The sequence below is a fragment of the Nematolebias whitei genome, chromosome 15 (genome assembly GCF_014905685.2).
Source record: "Nematolebias whitei isolate Nwh7 chromosome 15, NemWhi1, whole genome shotgun sequence".
Lineage (NCBI taxonomy): Eukaryota > Metazoa > Chordata > Actinopteri > Cyprinodontiformes > Rivulidae > Nematolebias > Nematolebias whitei.
In genome coordinates, this window is record NC_056512.1 from 43,152,190 (window position 1) to 43,169,708 (window position 17,519).

General features: G+C 41.4%; 2 protein-coding genes across 2 annotated transcripts; both read right to left on the reverse strand.

Annotated features, from left to right (window-relative positions):
- Positions 1–1,090: 1,090 nt before the first annotated feature.
- Positions 1,091–6,412, reverse strand: cdk21 (cyclin-dependent kinase 21). The gene is made up of 8 exons (XM_037688737.1): positions 6,335–6,412; positions 5,617–5,873; positions 3,408–3,540; positions 3,160–3,327; positions 2,963–3,072; positions 2,804–2,854; positions 1,430–1,562; positions 1,091–1,250 (listed from the first exon to the last, which is right to left on the reverse strand). Exons 2-8 carry the CDS (start codon positions 5,844–5,846, stop codon positions 1,173–1,175), a joined length of 903 nt encoding a protein of 300 aa, XP_037544665.1. The 5' UTR covers positions 5,847–5,873; positions 6,335–6,412; the 3' UTR covers positions 1,091–1,172.
- Positions 6,413–6,990: 578 nt separating this feature from the next.
- retsat.2 (retinol saturase, tandem duplicate 2) lies at positions 6,991–16,629 on the reverse strand. Its single transcript, XM_037688736.1, has 11 exons — positions 16,453–16,629; positions 15,744–15,926; positions 15,420–15,661; positions 12,946–13,147; positions 12,668–12,865; positions 12,475–12,594; positions 10,673–10,811; positions 10,435–10,544; positions 8,615–8,784; positions 7,262–7,421; positions 6,991–7,178 (listed from the first exon to the last, which is right to left on the reverse strand). The coding sequence occupies exons 1-11, from the start codon at positions 16,610–16,612 to the stop codon at positions 7,033–7,035; spliced, it is 1,830 nt and encodes a 609-aa protein (XP_037544664.1). The 5' UTR covers positions 16,613–16,629; the 3' UTR covers positions 6,991–7,032.
- Positions 16,630–17,519: the final 890 nt, after the last annotated feature.

Here is a 17,519-nt window from a genome sequence, read left to right on the forward strand (position 1 = left end):
TGCCCTCCACCCATTATTAACCCAGTAAATGTGCCCTCCACCCATTAACCCAGTAAGTGTGCCCTCCACCCATTAACCCAGTAAGTGTGCCCTCCACCCATTAATAAAACTTAAAAAATGTTTCTCATAAATATATTTGACAGCTAAAACAGCTTCCAGCCACTTTGTAACTAACTGGGCTGTGGGTGATCGTCCAACTGGAAGACCTGGTTTTTTCATTCAACCTTTATTTAGACAGGTTAATCCCAATGAGACAGGTTAATCCCAATGAGACAGGTTAATCCTGGGGACTCATTTACATGTGAGACCTGATGGAAGACCTGGCTTATGTAGCTGTTTCCATAAAAACCTCACCATTTAGTGAAGTGCAGTTAACCCCCCACATGATGCTGCCACCTCCGTGCTTCACAGATGAGACGGTGTTCTCAGGCGGTTCCTCCTAATCTAACGTCCGTTGTGACCAAACGTGTGCAAACAACTCAAACTGAAGACGTAGACCTTTACATTAGAGGTCTGCAGAAACTAATAACGGCCCAAGGGCGCCCTCTTCCTCGATACATTGGATCTGCAAACAATCGACTTCAGAACATGATTCAGAACATGACAACCAGAACCAGGTTCAAACAGTCGTTTATAGAAATGCTCCATGAACGAACAGAACTTGTGTAGAAAAATGTCTTGTACAAAAACATAAATACAGGTGCTTTCTGCATCAAAACACCATAAATACCTAAAAGAAAAAGATCCACCGAAGTTCCTTTAAACACATTAAACGACTACACCAGTGAAAGTAAAACAACTCCTTAAACTAACGGCGCTCACCATATTTTATCTGCAGCATCTAAACAAACAGAATCGTTTTTTTTTTATTGTAACAAACAAGTTCTACGTTCAGTGAGAACAAAACAGACTTTCACTTTTATCTTAACTCCATAAACGCTCACATTGAAGTAATTTTTCAAACATTAACAGATAAAAGGTTTGAGGTTTGATAAAATATCAAAAATAGGTCCTATAGCTTGAGTTTCTGCACCTCAGACCTCGGTTTTCATGATGGTTCGGGAGTTTCTTTACGTTTTCAGTGAATTTTAAAGGCATGAAACCAGTTAATATGTCGAACTGCAGGGATTCAGCAGAATTTTACCTCCTGCTCCTCAAATGGACAAAACTCTTCAGTTCTTCACAAAGAAAGGATGAGTCAGAGCTTTGGCGGCGGAGATGCGACCCGTTGGGCTGAACACCAAACACTGCTGCGGAGAAAAGGAGACGTCGGTCACAGATTGAAGAAAATCAACAGTTTTAGCGCCGACGCCATCGTTTTGATTACGGACCCGAGAAAACATCACACAAACTAGACGACATCATCGCCTGCCTCCGCCCGCAGGAGATGCGGACGGTCGGTTTAAAACATTTGCACAGCTGAGCTTACAGACAGGAGGTCGTTCTCGTCGGGGTCCAGGTTGGGGAGCAGCTTGGTGCAGGACCCTCTGGGCCCCCAGCTTTCTGAGAACGAGACGGGGCTGTCCCGGGGCCAGTCCTCCTCGCTGGGCAAACCGATCACCCTGAACGAAAAAACAAAACAGGAAACTGCAAATCTAACAAAGTTTAGGTTTAGGAGTTCTTAAATCGGAAAAAGGCTGAACGCTAGCTGAAAGCCAAAAGGTAGCAAAAGGCTAGGTGAAAGCTGAAAGCAGCCGAAGTGCCTAAATGTAGCAAAAAGACTAAAAGTTATAACGGTAGACAAAAGCTAGCTAAAAGTTGCAAAAAGTTAAAGTTGCAAAAGGCTAGCTAGAAGTTAAATGTAGAAAAAAGATAGCTAAAGGAAGAAAAATGTTAGCTAGAAGGTAAAAGTAGCAGATTGGTGCCTAAATGAAGCAAAAGGCAAGCTGAAGGTAGCAACATTTGAACTGCGAAATAAAAAAAAGCAAAACACAGATTACAAATCGCAAAGTCCTAACTGAAAGCAAAATGAAGAAAAAGGCAAGCAAAAAGTAGCTAAAGGCTAGCTACTATGAGATCAGTGGCTAACTGTAGCAAATGGCTAACTAAAAGCTAGAAGTGGCAAAAGGCAAACTGAAAGAGGCAAAAACGTCTAGACAGAAGTTAAAAGTAACAGAAAAGTGCCTAAATGTAGCAAAATGCTAACCAAAAGCTGAAAGCAGCAGACTAAAGATAACAACCATAGGACACGCTAAAGTAGCAAAATGTTGGCTAAAAGTGGCAAGAGGCAACTTAAATAGCAAAAGGTTAGCTAAAAGTAACAAAAGGCTTTCAAGAAGCTAAAAGTAACAGAAAAGTGCCCAAATGTAGCAAAAGGCTAACCAAAAGCTAAAAAAAAAACACAAGACAAGCTAAAGTAGCAAAATGTTGGCTAAAAGCTAATCGTAGCAGAATGGTGGCTAAAAGTAACAAAAGGCAACCCTAAAGCAGGAAAAGGCTGACTTAAATAGCAAAAGGTTAGCTAAAAGTAACAAAAGGCGTTTTAGAAGCTAAAAGTTTCAGACTGCTGGCTAAACATAGCAAAAGATAAAACTGGGGCCAGTAGCTGAAGCAGATTTTAAGGGAACAAAGATTTAGAAAGAAGTAAAGGAATCCATATTTTATGTTAAAATATTAGTAAATAAAGTGAAGTGTTTTTAAAAGTGTAAAAGTTACAAAAAAGCATAAGCCGTCTCCAAAACGAGCTGAAAGTTTTGATGTTAGCTAAAACAGCAAAAAGAATGCACAAGTAGCTAGTTTGCAAAAACGTGCAGAAAAAGAATAAAACAGGAAACGCTGACTCAGCATTCACTCGATGACTCACTCGAAGATCTTGTGCAGCTGCTGCACCTCCGTGTATCCTTTAAACAACGGCCTGCGAAGTGAAAGATCAGGAAAGGTTCATTTATTCTTTATTTTATAGAATCACAAAAAAAAGTCTCATGCGAGTTCAGACAAAACCCCGGCGTCGGATCGTTCTGACCTCAGGAGGAAAAGCTCGGCGAAGATGCAGCCGGCGCTCCACATGTCCACGGAGAACATGTAAACGGTGTTCAGCAGCACTTCAGGAGCTCGATACCACAGAGTCACCACCTGAGAAGAAGCAGGAGGACAACAAGAGGCTCACACCTCAAGCTGAAGAGCCGACTGTGCGTTTTGTGCGACCGCAGGAACACTTACACCTGGTGTCAGAGAGATGTTGAAGGTGTGGAGCCGAGCCAGTCCAAAGTCTGCGATCTTCACTTCTCCACGGTTACTCACCAGGATGTTCTCAGGTTTTAGGTCCCGGTGCAGCACAAGGTTTGTGTGGAGGAAGTCCAGTCCTCGCAGCAGCTGCAGCATCACATCCTGAGAGCGACACCAGACATTACACCCACCCAGAAGCTGCAGCGTTAAATAAAAAGTCCAAGCAGATCTGGAGGGCCCACCTTGATGACGCCGCGGCTCAGACCCGATGCAGGAACCTTTGAGAGGTAGGTGGACAGGTCCTGATCTACGTACTCCAGCACGAGAGTGAGGTCCAGGGTGGAGCCGACCGACACGGCGGTCGCATCCAAAAGTCTGCAGAACGAACAGGTCGAGACGTTTTGACACAACTCTGCAAGTTAAAATAAATAGAACCACCGAACTGAGAAACTAACGGATCCTAAACGGACTTTTAGCAGAACGTGGCGTGACTCGAGAATCTTTAATAACCTCAAACGTTGTCACACATCAAGCGTCGAGCTATTTATTAAAAGTGAGGTTTTTATTTTGATTTTTGTGTGTTTGGAGGATTTCTGACGCGTTCATCTTCAGAATACAAATTAAATTCTGGCATTTAAGTTGGTTTCTTCTTACCTTTCACAGCATTTTTACTCATTTTTACAGAAACGACAACGACTTTGGCCACAAAAATTAGATATTTAAGTCTTTACCCATTCTTTGGTAAAAAAAAATAATTTTGTTTGCATCTTTCAGAATTCATTCTCCAATCAACAATGGAAAAACAACTATTTGTTTCAACAAAGTTAAGTCAGGTCCTCTGGACGGTTTCTTTTTTTTGTAGAAATGTTTCGTCTTTCATCCAAAGGACTTCGTCAGCCACAACAAACTCTATCCCATAGGTGGCTTACTCATAGTGGGCCAACCAGTTTTATGGTGAGAAGATGGTTTTTGGAGTCCGCCACAGCCAAAGATTCAAAACATCAACCAACATCAAGTGGCCCAGTATGTGAGTAAACCACTTACAGAACCGAGTTTGTTGTGGCTGATGAAGTCCTTTGGATGAAGGACAAAACGTCTCAACAAAATAAGAAACCGTCCAGAGGACATGACTTAACTTTGCTGGATTTATTTATTTTTTTAACTGGCTTATTAAGCATGAACTTTGATCCATTTGTTTCACGTTTTTCATCTAAAACTTGAGTCTGAAATCGTGGTTTTCATGCACATGCCTTCGAGCAAGGCTTTTCAACTGGCGGCCCGGGGGCCAAATCAGGCCCACGAGTGAACTCAGTTCGGCCCACCAATGGGTTCATTTCTCCGTGTTCTCCCTAGGTTACGTGCCTTAGCAGGGCGCTCATTGCTTCCATGTCTTAAGACGATGGGGGGCGGGGGTGACGGTTGTTGCGTGCGGTTTGTACCGACAGTTTTCGAGTGTGTGGGGGCGGGGGCGGGGGGGGGGGGGAAGACGGCTAAGAGTAAGGGGAAACTGAGCTTTTTAGCTAGCACCGTTATCGTGTGCCGCTACGTCAGTGCTGGCAGTTGTCTACGGAGGGGAGGGGGGTCAGTAGGCAGGGCATCACTTCTGTTGACAGAGCGGGTACCCTGTTGAATAATGGTGGAGGAAACAATGTTTTTAAATAAAACAAGATTTTAAACCATAAAATAAACTTAATAAGTGCTGGATGTCCGGCCCCTGAGCTCTTGGCTTCCAGTAACTGTGGCCCCGTGAGCAATTAGTCGAATAGCCCTGCCTTAAGGGGTAACCGACTTTAAAAGTCGACTGAACACCACAATCTGTGTTCTGAGGAGTTTAAACAACGTTCAACATGTTTAACAGCAGCAGATAAAGTCTAAAGAGAAAACGTAGGGCTGTTCTTCTAGCTCACATTAAAGATTCAACACGGGGAGTTTGTTCACTCAGTTAAAGCTTCAGTGCAGCTGTAGCGTCAGACTTTAACGTTTATTGATGTATTTTTAACAGCTGGCAGAATCTGTATCTGATGCTCCATCAAACAGCTTTTTGTGTCGATTTCTTTGTTTGTTTTTGCAGCACAAAAATAGCTGTAAAAAAGTAGTAATCCGAGGAGAACCCAGAAGTTGTAGCTGTAATGTGACCAGGTGTGGGCTGGTCAGGTGCAGGATTTCAAATATCTCAGGGTTTTGTTCAGGAGTGAGGGAAGAGAGGAGCGCGAGTTCAACAAGACGGATCGGTGCAGCTTCTGCAGTACTGCGGACTTGCAGAGAGATGACTGGGCCTCCCTGCTCCGGCTGTTGCCTCCGAGACCAGACAAGTGGAGTTGACTGACTTTTCGATAAACGTGTGCAGTTGAGTTAAACTTCAGTTAGATGACAAAATAAATCAGCCTGCATTCAGATGCATGTAAAGATAAAACGTCTCTTAGTTGGTAAAATAAATAAACATGGACCTACTTGACGACGTTCGGGTGGTTGAAGAAGCCCATTTTGCGCAGCAGAGCCACCTCCCGGATCATGAAGGGGGGGATCCCGGCCTCCGTCGAACCCCAGCGGCAGTTCACCTTCTTCACCCCCAGGAGGCGCTGCGTCCCCCCGACCTCTCGCGCCTTGTACACCTTACCGAAGGAGCCCTCCCCGACCTCCGCCAGGACCTCATAGCTCAACGGTCTAACCAGTTCGTTCATTCTCCTCCAAACTCAGCCCCGGTCGACCTGAACATCACGAAAAATGTCGAGTTTTAGGCCTAAAAACGTTGAATTAAAGTTGAGGCCTTCTTTCCTTGTTAGCTAGCTATGCTAATGAAAAGTAGCTAGGCTAATGAAAACTAGCTAGGCTAATGATAAGTAGCTAGGCTAATGATAAGTAGCTAGGCTAATGAAAAGTTTTTTTTTTTAACTTTATTGAACTACTGAACATACAGAACAAAAGAACACAAATAGAACAACAAATGACAATCTCAAATTACAATGATACATATGATTGTAGGCTAATGATAAGTAGCTAGGCTAATGATAAGTAGCTAGGCTAACGGATGCATTTCAAAGGTTAATAATCAGCAGGTAAAAACTACCTGTCACTGAAATAAAAAACAAAAGAATTATCACTTGTCATAATAAGAGTATTTATAAACACAAACTTTGAACTAGCTGTTATTTATTTTTTGTTTGTTTACCTTAGACAGCTCAGCGTTCAATCTGCACCGCCCGCCAGCGGCAGAAAGTTGTCTTTGCATATTTAAAAAAAAAAAAATATGAAAAAAAAATTTCACACCCCCATAATCCTTCAACTAATCACAGAGCTTAAACTTTAACATTTTACTGACACTCTCCGCGCACGTGCTCCCGTTGCAGCCTATGTAAAGGTATGGTGCGTTCAAATGCAGTCAGTCATGTGTAAACACACACACAAAAAAAAAAAGGCGAGGTGTTTGTTTTCCAGTGAGAGGATTGTCACAACAAGAACCAAAACAAACCCAAAAAGCAGTAAATGATTAACTTTATATTTTTTGTGCATACGTTTAACAACAACAAACACAAAGTTGTACAAATTTAATGTTTATAAACTTTGATCAGTTAAAACAATAAAACAAAGCTGAATTCAGGGAGTAAAGCACAAAGTGGTTCACATGAACAAGTCGGACAAACATTTTTTTAAGTGCAATTAGCAAGAAAAGTGCTTTTTTTTTTTTTAACCAACCAACTTGTTAAACCCAGATTAAAGCAGGTGAAGCACAGGTAAAGTGTCCTGCTAGTACAGATACATTCCCCTTTATTTTAGCTGAAACAGTTAATATTAGATGGGGTCTCTTATTGACGTTGAGCTGCAGTGTTTCAGCAGAGCGCTGCTTAATTGGAGCACATAAATCAGCAGCTACTCCTCTTTCGACTTGTTAAAGGTTTTGGTTCTTTTGGCCAAGGCGATGGTGTCCAGATGGAGGTTGCGGTTGAGAATGACTGAGCCACAGGTGAGAGCTCCTGCGAGGGCGCCGGCGAAACCGCACAGAAACACGTCCTGACCTGTGAAACAAACAACACATTGGGTGGAGTAAATGTATAAAAATGACGGTGTGGTTTGTATAACGAGGCAGAGAAGGACGCACCTGTCAGGTAGAGGTTCTTCAGAGGCGTTTGAGGTCTTATTGTAGCGTTGAGCTCAGGACTAAATCGAGCGATGCCGTGATCCACACCATAGATCTCACCTTTGGGAGCTCCGATATAGTGCGTGTTTGTGATGGGGGTTCCAGCATCAATGTACTCAATCTGTATAAAAAGAAGCAATTAAACATTATTAATACCAAATATACTAAAAACACCGTGCTGGCCTGGTTTCAGCCGTTATAAAATAAAGCGGAAACGTATAATTTCTCACGTTTAAAGGTGAAGCTGTCAGATGTTTGGTGTGTGACTCAAATTCTACAATCTAAAGTTAATCTACATATTTAAAGAGCTGTAACCAGTACTTCTGAACCAGAACATTGTACTGTTCACATATTTGCTTTAGAGCTCCACTAAACCTAAGAAAACGGAGGAACAAGTTCTATAATATCTTGAATAAAAACATTTCAATGACATGAAACATTAAGAACCCCTGATGCAACCCCAGTTTCTAAAAAGTTGGGACGTTGAGTAAAATGTAAAAAAAAAACTATACGAAGAGTTTCAGATCTCGTTAACCCATTTTTTTTTATTCACAGCGGAACGCGATAAACGTCAATGTTGAAATTTTAAAAAATTTAATTTTGGAAAAAATGTTTTTATGGCAGCAACACGCCTCAAAAAGGACCACATCCTCCATACTGAAGAGTAAAGAGACTGTCCGGCCCGTTACAGACTCGCAGTTCAAAAGCCAGCCTCTCTGATGGTATGGGGGTGCATTAGTGCGTTTTAGCATGGGCAGCTTACACGTCTGGAAAGGCACCATCAATCCAGAAAAGCACGTACAGATTTTAGAAGAACAAATGCTCCCATCCAAGAAGACTCAGGACCGGGGTGCAAAGCATCATGGGAGTTGAGCAAATTATTGTGCTCGGATATTTTTAGTTTTTAGAATCTCAATGCACAAATATTTATGCAAACCTTTTTCTTATTCCATACTCATCCAGGTCTGGAAAATACTAAAAATCAGGCCAAACTTTTCAGAACTTCACAGGAACCGTGTTAAAGAAAACCTTCCTACAAGCTTGTTCAGTTTTCAGACTTTGAAAATGTGTTTGCACGAGTGCGAGCGCTCATCCGAAGTGTAAAACATCATTAATGCTGTAACTCAGTCAGCACCGATTTAAATGAAAAACCTCCAGATGATGATCCGTTTATAAATGTTTGTTATAGAAAACACAAAAAATGTCTGAATGGATTTTGGGTCCAACACAAGGAAAGCACGAAACGGTAAAAGTAGGACGAGCATTAATGTTTTCATCTTGTTCCGAGACATTAGAAGCTTCCAAAGTGTTCACCTTGTCTCTGGTGATCTTAGGAAACACATCCATCACCACCTCCAGGGCCGAGTCGATGAACGCTTGTTTCAGCTCTTTGTAATCCGGCGCTCGGTTCTTCACTTTGTCATCCTTCCACTCCTCAAACCACTCATATTTAGCAAAACTCACCAGACTCAAAGTAGACTTTCCTAAAAAGATGAAAATCATTAAACCGGGGGGGTACAGGATAAAACACAATGTGACTTCGGATGAGGGTATATTTAATACGAGCACTTAGTGAGTGGACTGGACGAATACTCCACTGGATGTGTTTCTTCAGCGTGACAAAGAGAAAAGTGAAGTACAGTTGTTCTTCGTTACTTCACCGTTTGACTTTCGCAGTTTTTCAACAATAGTCAACTTTAATATTACTCACGTGATTGGGACGATGCGGGATAAAAAGTTAACGGAAAAAAATACTTCAGACAAGCGCCGCCATTTTGTAGTTTTCTTTCAATGAGCCTATACTGTAAAGCCAGTCAAAAGAACTACACTACCCAGAAGCCATCACTGCTTCCAGCCTCTGCTTTCTGTTGAAGCGTTGGGAAAGTTTTGATCTGATCCAAACTGGATTATAAAGTTCAGTGCGCTCAGCGGATGCAGAGAGACCATCAGAACCGGACCAGAACCGGACCTCCAGCCTCATCGGTCAAGCCGAGAGCCGTGTGCCGGCCCATGAAGCCTCTCGAGCGGGGAGGCGTTGCTTGGAGGTCCGGTGCCTTCTCCGGAGCTCACCCGGATTTTATTCATCAGATTCCTCAGGATTATTTGGACTCCGTCTGGACCATTGTGTGGTTTTGTGCTGGCTCTCCGTAGGTCTGGCTCTCTCCAAAAGCGTCTGGTGCTCAACGGCTGCAGAGAGCCGATCAGAACCGGACCAAGACCGGCGAGTCCCCATATAAAATGTTGCAGTACATACACGCATGTTGTTAAAATGACGTAGGTTTAAGAGTTTAGAACGTTGCAAGAAGGGTTTATAAAGCCTTAAATAAATATAAATACTAAAATAAATACAGCGTTTGTGTTTTTTATCTATCGTGGGGGTGGAACATGACCCCCGCGATAATCGAGGGACTACTGTAGTATAGTTTTTGTAGCTAGGACCAAACATGAGCACACACCTGGAGTCCGTGGTGCTAAAAGGCTCAGACGAAGCCAGAAACCTTTTCCATTCATTCAACCTTTATTTAGTGCCTTGGAGTGATCGTGGACTCTGACCTGAGTCTGGACAGAAAAGACAAAAAGACGGACGGCCTTCTACCACCTGAAGAATACCGCAAGAATTAATGGGTCGAGGTCTCTGCAAGACGTAGAACAACTCGTTCGTGCATTTGTCGTAAGCCACATAGATTAGATTGTAACGGACTATATGCTGGTTTTCATGAAAGTCCATCAAACAGCTGCTGCTGTCCAGCTGTGAGGTCTTTGCTCTGGCTTCACGTTGATTTTAAAATCTTGTTCATAGTTTACGAACTACAGGGACTGGGTCCAAAATGCACCTCTGATCGTCCGGTTTAAATCTGCTCTCTGTCCTCAGGATCAGAACCAAACACGCAGAAGCTGCCTTCAGCTTTTACGCTCCAAACATCTGGAAGAAACTCACAGGAAACTACCGGAGTGCGAGGTCCTTCAAAACGAGGCTGAAGACCGTCCTGTTCGCTGCTGCTGCCTTCGATTAAAGCAACGCATCATTTCATCCCGTGCTTTTTATGCTTTTATTGTTGTTTTGCACTTCGTCACTGTGTTTTTTAATTATCCATGTAAAGCTGAAATGTGCGATGGGAATAAATTCGCCTTACCTGGTGATCTCTCCTCCCAGGTGGGGTCTTTAGCTGATGGACAGGCGACGAACAGCAGAGGAATGTTTTTAGCAGACTCCTCCCTGTCTTTGCTCATGTAGTTCTCCACCCTTTAAAGAAAACAGAAAATTCTTGTAACTTTTAAAGTTACACGTCCTCGCAGATGAAGTTCTGGTCTCGGAGTCAGAGCCAGCGTTTATTTGGCTCCGCCGTCACGGGAGTTAACACGGAACCGTACAGCTCGTCAAAGTTGCTGTCGGCAAAGATCCAGTAGTTGTCGGCCTTCAGGCCCAGCTCTTCCTTGGTTCCGTTCAGACCCATAAAGATACTCAGGCCGCCTTCACCGTGTTTGACCATCGCGAGCTGCTCCTGGACGGCTGGAAGGCAGAGAGTCCCAGAACAGCACAAAGACTCGTTAGAAACATTTTAAAAAATAAAAATAAAATACAAACAGAAACGAGAGCAGCGAGCGCTGATTTCAACGTCTCAGTTTCAGTTTTAGCCTCTCAGCTGCAAAGATTTACAACTTTTCTCTGTTTCCTGGTTGTTTTTATTTGTTTGGAACATGTTCAGGACTAAATTATTAAATATACATTAAAACAAACAAACATGAATAAAAACTAGAGGAATTGCATTTCCTGTTAAAATGCATTGTGAACGCTTATTGCTGAAGAACTTGTGGAAAAACAGCTGAAATTAACGAAATACATGCTGAAATTTAGCTGTAATGGAAGAACGATCCTAAGTTAGCAGAAGAAAGCAGATTTGCTGAATTTGGTTTAAATAAGCTGAAATCAGCAAAAAATTAGGAAACCAACTACAAAAACTGAAATCAGCAACAACAAAAATGCTGAAAAGTAGCTGAAAAGGCAGAAAGAAGCTAGAAGGAAGTGGAAGGAACTGAAATGAGCTAAAAAAAAAAAAAAAAGTGGAATCAGCTGAAAAAAAAAGCTAAATTTAGCACAAAAACCACTAAAAAAGTAGCTGAAATGGCATCAAAAACTGAAAGGAGCATAAGCTGAAAGTAGCAGAAATTACCACAAATAACTTGAATTTATCTGAAAACAGCTGAAATTAGCTTAAAATGCTAAATAAAAGTAGCTGAAAAGTTAGAACAAGCTTAAATTAGCAAAAGAAAGAAGATGTTTGTTGAAAGAAGCAGAAATTAGCACAAAAAAGTGGAAATTATTGAAGAAAAATTGAATTTACCCACTAACAAAAACAGCTGAAAGGTAGCTCAAAAAGCAAAAAGACAATGAAATTACAAGAAGTGGAGAGAGCACATTTTTGCTGAATTAAACTGAAAAAAGTTGAAATGAGTGCAAAAAATGTGGAATTAGCTGAAAAGGCTTAAATTATCAAAACAGCTAAATAGTAGCTGAAGAAAAAGCTGTAGCACAGAAACAAGGTGAAATTAGCAGAAGGAACTTAGAAGTAGCACAAAAATGTTGTAGTTAGCCGAAAGAATTTAAAAGGATCACGAAACGGCTAAAAACTGTTGAAATGAGCTGAAAGTAGCTGAATTTTTTTTTTTTATGTGCACAAGGAAGCTGAAAGAAGCTGAAGCAGAACAAAATGTGAAAGGAGCAGTAAAAAGTTGTACAGAGATCTAAACATCTGAAGGAGGTAAAATGAGGTGATTTCATTTTTTTATGAGGAAAAAACATCAGAAAAGGCTAAATATTTCAAAAAGCTAAAGTTGCACCAATACCAAACATCACAGCAGGATTGTCCTGAATGAGCCGAACGTTTTGATTCATGACTTGTTGAAATAGTTTGTAAACTGCGCGACGAGAAACGTGTTGAAAAACGTACGGAAGAAAAATGGATCACAATAGTGAGAATGAGAGTTCAAACTATTGGAGGCGAAAACGTTCCTCGCCCGACGCCTTTCGTGAAAGATCGTTGAGAAACGACAGAGTCGTAGCCGTAAAACGACGCAACACACAAGCAGTGGTTGTGAAGGACTCTCAGCTACTACCACAACAAACGTGAACCCAATAGTTATGAAACGGAGTTACGCTGCGAGTCCCGTCTGACCTGGCGTGGCTCGGAGCTCCTTGGGAAGCAGCTTCTCGTAGGTGTTGAAGACGCCGGCGTCAGAAATGATCACGGGCGCGTGGACGTGCACTTCCTCCTGACCTTTCAACACACTCACACCTGAAACCAGAAGAAACGAGCACCGTGACCGAGACTCTGCGTTCACAGCGGCTGAACGGGCTCAAGCACTCACCGCAAGCTTCCTCTGCGTCGTTGACTAGGATCCGGTTCACCGGGGCCCGCACCAGAACGGCGCCTCCTGCCTTCTCTATGATGGGGATCATGTGATAGGCGATTTCACTGGAGCCACCTTTAGGGTACCAGGCGCCGTTCAGGTAGTGGGTCACCAGCAAGCTGTGCATGGCGAAGCTGGCATCTTTTGGCATGTTCCCTGCAGATTGAAAAACCTTGAGGAGTCTGGCGCTGACCGGTTTGACTCGTGGAGCAAAGAAGAGCTGCAGCCTGGCGTACCGTAGGTGCCAAAGATGTAGGACAGTACGGCCCTGAGGTCCTGGTTCTGGGTCAGCCCGTTGACCACATCCGTCAGGCTGCGGGGGGCCATTTTGAAGAAGAACGACAGGCGTTTGACGAGGCCGCTGTGGATCAGGAACTTGGCCAAAGGGACCGGGACGAGCTTCAGCATCACGAGGAGCCAAACTCCATTCTTGGTTTTCTGTAGACCAAACGAGACACGAAGACGTAACGTGAGAGGACAACTGATCCCGATCCCATCTCACCGAGCACTTGTTTTAGTTTCAGACGGTCGTGTTTCGAGGATGTTGGAACCGCTGTCTGAACATTTTGTAAATCAACACCGAGTACAAACGCGTCAGTCAGCCAGGGTCCGAGAAGACTCACGTCAAGGCTCTTCCATCTGCTGCTCTTCTTCTAAACCCGTCTGTGTTGAAAACCAGCAACACCAACATAAAATGATGAAAAGCCCACGAAGGAACGCGTTTCATGTCAGTCTGTAAGTCCGAGTTTTAAATAAAATCACTGCAATAATGCTTAGCACTCGGAACATCTGTTGTGGATCAGTTTCAGCTACTACCACACCACAGTTTAGGTCAACATCTGTAAAACGGACAGTTTTAGCTGTTTTTGCGTTGTTTAAAGTCAGTTAGTTGTGGCAGCCATCTTGAATGGGGTTGACTCCTAAATGTAATCAGCTGTAGACGCACAGCCAACGATGATCTCACTACAAGCTTCATTAAAATCCGTATAATAGTTCATGATATGTTGATCAAATTAACAGACTTTCACTATTATAAACTTAAAACAATTAGATTTTATTATTGTGCTGATGTTTATGAAGCGTTCACTCTGTTGTGATCCATTTTCCTTCTGTACGTGTTTCAGCACGTTTCTCGTTCCACAATTTTTGTGCTATTTCAACAAATCATGAATCAAAACGTTCGGCTCATTCAGGACAATCCTGCTGTGACTTTTGGTATTGGTGCAACTTTAGCTGTTTGAAATATTTAGCCTTTTCTGACATTTTTTCCTCATAGAAAATGAATTGAGCTCATTTTACATCCTTCATATCTTTGGATCTGTTACAACCTTTTACTGCTCCTTTCACATTTTGTTCTGCTTCGGCTTCTTTTAGCTTCCTTGTGCACATTTAATTTCTTTCAGCTAATTTCAACTGTTTTTCAGCTGTTTTGTGCTCCTTTTAGATTATTTCTACTAACTACAAGACTTTTGTGCTTCTAATTTCTTTCTGCTAATTTCAGCTTCTTATGCTCCTTTCAGCTGATTTCTGAAAGTTTAAGCTTTTTCTACTATTCAAGCTAATTTTAGCTGTTTTTAAATGTCAATTTTAGCTTTTTCAGCTAATTCCACGTTTTTGTACTCATTTAAACTTTTGTCAGGCTACTTCAGCCACGATGTGCTCTCTCCACTTCCTTCTGGTAAATTAAGCTTCTTTCTGACTATAGCTACTATTCAGCTTTTTTTCTGTCTAATTCTTGCTTTTTTTTTTAGATAATTTAAATTTTGTTGTGCTCGTTCTTTACGCCTAACTGGGCAAACATGTTCTTTCTACTTTGTTCTGCTAATTTAAGCTTGTTCTACCTTTTTAGTTAATTTCAGCCTTTTTCAAAGAAATTCAAGTTTTCTGTGCTAATTTCTGCTACTTTTAGCTTAATTAAATGATTTCTGTTTATTTCAGCTTGTTATGCTCCTTTCAGATAGTTTCAGTTATTTCAGCTACTATTCAGCTGTTTTATGCTGATTTTCATTTTTTCAGCTAATTCCACTTTTTTTTTTTTTTGCAATGATTTCAACTTTTTTTCAGCCTAATTCAGCGAAGATGTGTTCTTTCTGCTTTCTTCTGCTAATTTAGGCTTGTTCTTCCATTTCAGCTACATTTTCAAAATGTTATTTAGGTAATTTCAGCTGTTTTTCAGCAAGTTCTTCTGCAGTAAGCATTCACACTGCATTTTCGCAGGAAATTAAATTTCTCTAGTTGTATCCGTTATCTTAATATAAAGGTTAGTCTTGAAAAGAACCATTTAATTTGTCCAACAATGATACATGTTAAGTATTGATTTATATACAACATCTATCAGTTTTTATTAAATCCTTTACATTTACTGTATTTTTGTTGCTCTTTTCTGCATAATCTTTTATGTTCACTGTTTTTTTTTAAATTTATTTTCATGATGTAACAAAAATAAAAGCAGTAAAGTGGCACAGCAACTTGAAACCACAGTTTATTTAGCTGTGTAGGAGTAAAACGCAGATAAAAGTTGTGCAACGCTGCAGCTGAGTGTCCTCAGAAGTCACTCCGACCTTTGGTTTGGATTTGATAACATGACATCTGAATAATGAAATGTGCCCAAGTGCAGATCTTGAATACAAAGTTTACTGGGAGAAAAGTCATTTGCACGTTGAGGTAACGTGTTAAGTAGATAATTATAATATTTGCTAAAAGATCCTACCTTGACCAGCCGCAGGTACTCGTCAATGGCCTTCTCCTCTTTAGGGAAACACTTCTTCAGCTCCTCGGGGAAGCGAGTCCTGCCGCTGTAGATGGGGTACCTGCGGCGGTTTTCTGGAGGTCCCAGCACAACGTGGTCAAATGGATTCTCCAGAGGCTCCCACTGCAGCTGTCCATTGGTCATCTGGTCCAACATGCAGCGGAAAGGCTGGTGTTCCACGAGTTCCCCGATGTAATGGATCCCTGTGGTTCAGAAGCAGCGTGGCCGTTAGTCCAGACTGAGGCTTCCATGTACGGAGAAAACGTTCCCACAGAAAAGACTCACCAACATCAAACTCAAAGCCCTTCTCTGAGAACGTGTGGCAGCATCCCCCGGCCTTACTGTGCTGCTCCAGAACCAGAACTTTCTTTCCGACTTTAGCAAGCAGCACAGCAAGCCCGAGCCCACCGACACCACTTCCAATGATGATTGCATCCAAGTTTTCTGGTACTTTACTGGCCAGGAATCCTACAAGTCGAGTAAAACGTGAAAGCAAAAGGTTCAAAAGGAACAAAAACACCGCAGATTTATGTCTGCTGTGGGTTTAACGAAGGCACATCCACACAAAAGCTGTTCAAGGTAGATTATTACTATTATCAGCTTAAGAGGTGTAAAAAATCTCGATACTGTAAGAAACAAACGTAAGGTTTGGAGTGTTAGCCATTTTTGAATTCCTAAAAATATTAAATCAAAGATCTTAACTTAAGACCACAGCGTATAAAATATGATTTTAACCCAAATATAGTGTAATTTGAGTCCAAGAAATAAGAAGTTAATAAAATGGCAAGACATTTAACTTTTATAAATGAAGAATTTGGAGTTTACTCATTCAGTGCTGCTCCCTGTTTGCACATTCATCCCCTAAATTGTATAAAATGTAAAATTTAGTTGCAGGTTTAACGAGATGAATCGTGTTTTACACACAGCTGATCGACAGTCACGTCATCTGTTTAATTACAGCGCAGGCAGGCTGCACAAGTTGCACTAAACTCACCTTGCTTTAGCACTTTATTCTTCTCCTTCTTGTCGTAAACCCTCTTTTTCAACGGTTCACGACTGTCCTTCTCAAAGGGATTCGGACCGTAGCTGCCGAAGAAATACTTTAACATAAATATTATCAAAACCGTGGAAATAACGGACACGAGAACCCACATTTTGTCGGCTTCTCGACCCCTTCGTCCAACAACTGACAGCTCTCTGTTGTTCACTTCCTCCTGCGGTTTGATAAAGTACCGCCCATAGATATTGTACCGCCCACATAACTGTCAGGTGATCAGAAGTAACCAATCAGAGCATAGAAATAAAACGCGTCATTAGTTTTTGACCAATCAACGACAAGTGTAAAATGCGAGCCCTTGGTTGTTTCGAGTGTTACATAAATAGAGCTAACGGGCTAATAAGCAAGTCCATACAGCACTAACTTAAATAGTTCATGAGTGATTTTAATCAGATGTAGACATGTTAAATTTAATTTGCTTGTTTTAGCTGGATAATGGCATTTAAGTTGTATAATATAAAGCTTGCAACGTTTGTAATAGTGTTGAATTCAGTTTATTTTTCTATCCTTTTTCGAAAACTTTGTGCAATTCATTTTCTGCTCATTTATTAAAATGGGAGGTATTTTTCTTGTATACTTTTCAAAACATTGAGTCCCCGAGGCTCAGTGGCACTAACCTGTATAATTAAAGGTCGAATTAATTTAACTTAATTAAAAATTGACACTGATGCACTAAGATGATCTCTTCCACAACTGTTCAACTTTTAGCTCAGTCTTAAAGTTTTAGCGACTTTTTCGCAACGTTAAATTTTTACCAAGCTTTTGCAGCTTTCAGATAACTTTTTATCCTTTTGGCTTTTAGCTGTGTTTCACTTTTAACCTTAATGTTTCTAATTAGCGTTTCACATTTTTGCTACTTTTAGCTATCAGTTTTACAAAATTTAACTTTTTGCCGTTTTTAGGTTCCTACTTTTAACGAGTCTTTTGCAGCTTTTAGTTACATTAACTTCTTAGCTTTTTGTTACTTAGCCTTTTTCAGCTTCTAGTTGCTATTTGCAGCTTTC